The 6746-nt window shown below is 33.6% G+C and overlaps 1 protein-coding gene across 1 annotated transcript; it reads left to right on the forward strand.

Annotated features, from left to right (window-relative positions):
• The first annotated feature begins 717 nt into the window (after positions 1-717).
• LOC100029344 (RNA-binding protein with serine-rich domain 1-like) lies at positions 718-1582 on the forward strand. The gene has a single exon (XM_056820866.1). It carries the CDS (start codon positions 761-763, stop codon positions 1580-1582), a length of 822 nt encoding a protein of 273 aa, XP_056676844.1. The 5' UTR covers positions 718-760.
• The last annotated feature ends 5164 nt before the right edge of the window (positions 1583-6746 follow it).

Genomic DNA, 6746 nt, shown 5'->3' on the forward strand with positions numbered 1-6746 from the left:
CTAAATTCTTAAAGGAAAAGTTAAATTAATTACAAGAAGAAATACTAAAACTATATTAGTAGCAAATTTCAACTTTTCCTTCAGAGTCAGATGATTCTAACCATAAAATGAAAAAAAGAAGAAAAAATTTAAAGTAATGAATAGAAAATTAGAAAAATTAGATATGAATAACTTAGGTGAAATCTGAATAAGGGAGAAAGGAGTATACATTATTCTCAGCTATAAATGGTACCTTGCCAAAAACTGAGCAAATACTAGCACATAAAAACCTCACAACCAAATGTAGAAAATCAGAAATATTAAATGCAACATTTTCAGACCGTAAGGTAATACCAATTGCATTCAATAAGAGCTGGGGAAACAAATGAAAACTAATTGGAAACTAACCTAGTTCTAAACACTGTATATGTCAAGAATAATATCAAATAAATATCAATAATTTCATTAAGGAGAATGAAAATATTGAAGAAATATTTCAAAGTTAGAGGGTTGTAGCCAATGAAATAATTAGGAAAAATTCTATCTCTTCATCAATTCAAATTGGAAAGACCCTATCAATGTTTGGGAATGCAACTAAAAAATAGAAAGAGAACAAATTAAAAATCCTCAAGTAAATGCCAAAATGAAAATCATGAAGATTCAAGGAGAAATTAATAAAACTGAAAGTAGGCTCTGTCTTCCCGCCCTAGAGCACAGCGCCATTTCTGGTCGCGGAGAGTGCAGAGGAGGAATGGGCGGCAGAGGCTGAGGACCTGGAAAGATGGCTCCCTCTCCCACCAAACGTAAAGATAGAACTGATGAGAAGTCAAAGGACCGGTCTAAAGATAAAGGGGCCACCAAAGAGTCGAGTGAAAAGTACCGTGTTAGAGACAAAGCACGTAAGAAACGCAGTGCCCTCAGTGGTAGCAGTACTTCCAGGTTTCGATCCAGTTCCACCTCTAGCTCTGGTTCTAGTATCAGCACTGGCTTTAGCAGTGGGTCCAGCTCTTCTTCCGCATCAAGCCATTCAGGAAGCTCTAGCACCTCCCGTAGTTCCAGCTCTAGCAGTTCCTCTGGGTCTCCAAGTCCCTCTCGACGAAGACATGACAATAGGAGACGGTCCCGCTCCAAATCAAAACCACCTAAAAGAGATGAAAAGGAACAAAAGAGACGAAGTCCTTTACCAAAACCCACCAAAGCACACATTGGAAGGCTCACTAAGAATGTGACAAAGGATCACATCATGGAAATATTTTCCACTTATGGGAAAATTAAAATGATTGATATGCCTGCAGAAAGGATGCACCCTCACCTATCCAAAGGCTATGCATATGTGGAGTTTGAGAATCCAGATGAGGCTGAAAAGGCATTGAAACACGTGGATGGAGGACAGATCGATGGTCAGGAGATAACAGCCACTGCAGTGTTGGCTCCTTGGCCCAGGCCCCCACCCAGAAGATTTAGCCCACCTAGAAGGATGTTGCCACCTCCACCAATGTGGCGTAGATCGCCACCACTCATGAGAAGGTCCCGCTCTCCTAGACTTAGATCTCCTATCCGCCGACGCCACCGCAGCCCATCTAGCTCTAATTCTTCCCAATAAAACAAGACAACTGTTCTTAACTTTGTAACATAAATATGATTGAACACAAACAATATTGGAGCATTTGTACTGAGCATGGGGGAGAGAAAAATGGGAACCAAGCACTGGCTAGCAAAGGTTTAATGCATTGGATGTCTCCTTGCCCTTGAAGGCTTCTAGAAAGCAAATTAGATTCATGTCTCAGGGCTGATTTTGGCTCACAGGAATATTGAAGGTTCAGAACTGCAGCCATATTAAGGCTGTCTTTTTTTTTTTTCTGGCCCAAACAGAAAACTCATCTGTTACCAACTTCTGAGAAAAGCAGGAAACCAGCAGCACCAGACCAAGCAAAGAAAAGCTCAAGATGCTGAAGCCCTGCCCACCCCAAACTGGCAGTAGTTTTTTGGATTTTTTTTTCCTTCTCCCTCAGAAAATTTTTGACAAGTATGAAGACTTGATGCTTGCTTATTGATCAAGTTGATTCTTTAAGAAAAGAGGACATGAGCTCATGCATGTCCACTTTAGTCTCCTGCTAAATTAGCTAGACCAACAGTCTGCTGCTTTGAATTTTTTTTCCTGGTTTTGGAGGTCAGAAGACCCTGGGAAGGAGTATAGCTTTTTCATTTCACTCCTTCACTCGTTGCTATAAATGGTTCTATATGTACCTGTGCACACACACATGTGCCCCCCTGGTCTCAGAAATTGGTAAGCAAGTTGTAGATCAACTCCTGGGTGCTGCCTCATTGAGGAGCCAGCCCTTTGAGGTTGTGACCCATTGGGAAGCTAACAGGTTAATTTTGCAAAATGTAAATTGCATTCTTGTTTTTTATTGTACAGTCAGTACTAGAAAATTTCTGCCTTGAGTTTTGTACCTTTGTAGCATTTTAGATAATGTTGTGTTTGTACTTTTGTTGTATAGAATGGAAAAAAATCGTATTAAATAAACTTCAAGGGTTGAAAAAAGTAAAACTGAAAGTAAAAAAGTGAATTAATAGATAAAATGAGGACCTGGTTTTATTTAAAAAAAAACCTCTTGGATAATTTTATTTAAAAAGAAAGTCAAATTGCTGCCATAAAAAATGAGAAGGATGAATGCACCCCCAATGACAGAGAAATTAAATCAATTCTTAGGAGTTATTTTGCCCAATTATATGCCAACAAAATGACATGATCTAAATGAAATGGATGAATATTTACAAATATAAACTGCTCAGATTAACAGAAGTGGAAATAAAATACCTTTTAAAATTCTATTTTAGAAAAAGAAATTCAGCAAGCCATAAATGGACTCCTTAAGGGAAAAACATCACTAGGTCCAGATGGATTTACAAGTGAATTCTACCAAACATTTAAACAATTAATTCTAATATTATATAAAGTATTTGAAAAAATAGTTAATGAATCCTATAAAATATTATAAGGATGAATTTGTTATTATTAATAATGTCTTTTGTGCACATATAAATCTGGTTCTAATACTTCAAGAAGAATAAAAACAGAAACTATAAAATGATTATCCTAATGAACATTAATGCAAACATTTCAAATAAAACAGCAAAGGGATTACAGTAATGTATCAAAAAGATCATATACTCTGATCAGGTGGCATTTATATCAAGAATTCAAGAGCTGGCTTGACAAACTATCAGCATACTTGATCATACTAATTATAAAAATGATACAATGATATCAATAGATGCAAAAAACTGACAAAACACATCATCTATTACTATTAAAGTTACTATAAAACATAGGAATAAATGGAGCCTTTCTATAACAATAAATAGTATCTATCTAAAATGAAGAACAAGTAATATCTATAATACAGATAAACTGGTAGCCTTCCCAATTAGAGCAGGGGTGAAATGAGAATGCCCATTATTCTATTCTAGTACAATTATTCACTATTGTACTAGAAATGCTAGTTACAGCAGTAAGACAAGAAAAAAAATTAAATGAATTTTAAAAAGCAAGAAACAAAAATATGACTCCTTTCAGATGATATGATGGAATATTCCAAAAATCATAGAGAATCCATTGTAAAACTAGTTGAAACAAATGAACTACTTTAACCAAGTTGCAGGATATAAAATAAGCCTTTAAATATAATCATTATTTCTTATATACTAGATACAAAATTGAGCAGGAAGAGGTAGAAAAAGGAAAACATCTATCTGCACAAAAATATTTATAGCAATTCTTTCTTTTGTAGCATAGATTTAGAAATTGAAGGAATATTCAATAATCAGGGAAATGTTTAGGCAAGTTGTGTTATATAATTATGATGGAATAGTATTTCACTTTAGGAAATGATGAACAGGATGATTTCAGAAAAATTAGGGAAGTCATATATGAACTGATACAATGAAGTAAGCAAAAATAGGAGAATATTGCACATAGTAACAGCAATATTGTAAGATAATCACTGTTAAAGACTTAGCTATTCTGATCAAGACAATGGTCAATTTCATAGGACTAATTATGAGAAATGATATCTACCTCCAGAGAGAGAACTGATGAACTCTGTAAATGGAGATTCAAGCATACTTTTTAACTTTATTTTCTCCTTTTTTGCAACATTATTAATATGGAAATATGCTTTGCTTGATTTCATCTTTAAAATCAACATTACTTTCCTTCTCAAAGAGGAGAGAAGGTGAATGGGAAAGAATTTGTAACTCAATTTTAAAAAATGACTTTAACATTTTTTATATATTATTGTGAAATATTTAATTAAGAAAAATAGTTTTAGAAAGAACTGTCTATTTTTTCCCATTTCCATTTTGCTCTAATTCTGTATTTTCTTTTAAGATTTCTTGAAATATGATGTTTTTGGCTCTTTTTGGTGATAACATTTATATAGTTGAATAATTCTTCTTTCCCACTTTGTTCTGTTTCCAGGTACTTTGTTTTTGCTATGAAATATCTTCCATTCTTCAGTCTTTTGAATATGTTTTCATATTTTTTATCATTGTATAAAATCATTACCCTCTGGGTTCAATGAATTATTGTTGTCAAGGAGGGACTTGAATAGCTCAATGAGACTATGAGCTATATCATGTAAGGTTACCCATGCAAAACAGTACATATTGGAGAGTTCTGATGACAGGTGATTCACTGGAAAAAGATATGCCAAACTACTTCAAAAGATTGGGACACAAATTAATGACTGAATAATAACATAAAATCATCGACTTTTATTTGATCCAGATTTATTTGATTCAGAAAGTTTATTGTCATAAAGTTTTGTACCTCTTCTGCCAGCCTGATAATTCCAATTTCCTAATCTTTCTTCCATCATCCTCATTTCCCCCAATATTCTTCCTTCAAGTGCTTTTAATTCATTAATTAAATCTTTTTTAAAAAATCAATCAAAGTCCTCATTCCTCTAGTTCAGGAATTCTTGATGTGTTTATTCTCAAGCTATGTTTTACTCTGAGACATTACTATACATATTCAGAAGTAATTAATTTTTTCCTGTGTATATGTTTTTGGTAAAGGCAATGATAACTTATTCCGATAGCGTTTTTTAATTTATTTGCCCATTCTCCAAACTAACTGCCTTCAGACCTGACATTAGGGTGGTACTTTACAATAATTTTGTATTTATTTACTACCTAATTATTTTTTTAGTCTAGTCTAAATTTTGGAGTTGAGACATTCCTTTACACCTGAAGTATCAACTAGACTATAACTGCTGGTGCTACTGGCTTCTGAACTTATTTCTCCATATACTGCCCAGGGCCTCCCTCTCTGGAAATACCACTGTTGTGTGAAGAAGTTTCCCTTCTCACTTAATCTTTAGTCTGTGACCCCAGACTGGGTAGTAGGTGTCAGTCTCCAGTTGGTACTTGTTGCTTTTGTAGTACCCCAGGGTAGGTCTAATCATGGAGAAATTTTCATTGCAATGTTTTCTATTACCCCACCATTTGTGTCTGTTTCCTCTTTAACTCCTAAGTCTTGCGTATTAGCTTTTCTTTTTTAGTGATTTGATCTATTTAAATTTCTAATGGTGAAGGATGCATATGGAACTAGAATTTTGTTCATTTTTAAAATCCTGTTTTCAAATTAAATTATATGGGTTGTTGTTTTTTTTAAGGGCTGTTGTTTATTGTTTTTGTTGTTGTTGGCTCCTGGTGGAAATTACCCACAATACAAAAGAAGCCAAAATATTACTATAAGAATACTTTAAACAATTATTATGTTCATAAGTCAGAGAGGCAACATGAGAGTAAATAGATTGGTCTTAGAGTCAAACATTGATTCAGGTCCTGCCTCTCACTAATATTGGGTGTGCTAGCCTATTACAGTAACTTTATCTCACAATATTTAGGCAAATATCTAAGATCATAAATTATAGATGAGTTGCCAGTCTCCATCAGCAAAAGGAGTTTTCATGATGAGAATTCCTTATAAAAATGAAATCAAAAGTCATATATATTTTTTAAAAATGGCAAAACTTATTAGTAACATTTCAGGGATTCCCTCTTCAAGAGGATTTCTATTAGGATAGCCACAGCAATCCAAAATGAGTTGTAAATTTTCTATTCTTCAATCCAAGTGATCATGTTAAATCGATATTATGGTGCAAAATAGAATTTAAACTGCAATTTCAGGTGGTTGGTGGCAGACAGATTTGCTATGATTTACTTCAAATTATAATATGACCCTTTGAACAACTTCTGTTGAATAGCTTCTAAAATTATATAGGGAATTAAAATTGCGAATAACAAAAATGTCTTACTTTTCCATATATCAATGTTGCTTGCTTTCTGCTTGCTTTCTTATGTATATTTATAAAATGCTTAATTGACAATTTATCTCCTCTTTTATTACTCAGCAAATCTGTTACTTTGTTACCTATCTATCAATAGGTCTAATTAGACAAAACGAATTGATAAATTGGGCACATTTGAAAAGTGTTTGTTTTATTCCCAAATTCTTTACCAGAGGTGAGTGGCATATTTAAACAACTCTTATGCAACCTAGATAGGATAGAGATATTATTTTGGCCATTTTGGTAAATTGCTTCTGTCATTTCAGTATTTTTCTTAAATGTCAAACATTTTTAATATGTAGATACAATTTTTAATAATTGTGTTCTAACATTTTGAGATAAATGTTCTCTCTCCCCTACCTTCTCCTCTCCTCGTGGACAGCAGGTGATATAATAATGATGATACCT

This window comes from Monodelphis domestica, chromosome 3 (assembly GCF_027887165.1).
Source record: "Monodelphis domestica isolate mMonDom1 chromosome 3, mMonDom1.pri, whole genome shotgun sequence".
Classification (NCBI taxonomy): Eukaryota; Metazoa; Chordata; class Mammalia; order Didelphimorphia; family Didelphidae; genus Monodelphis; species Monodelphis domestica.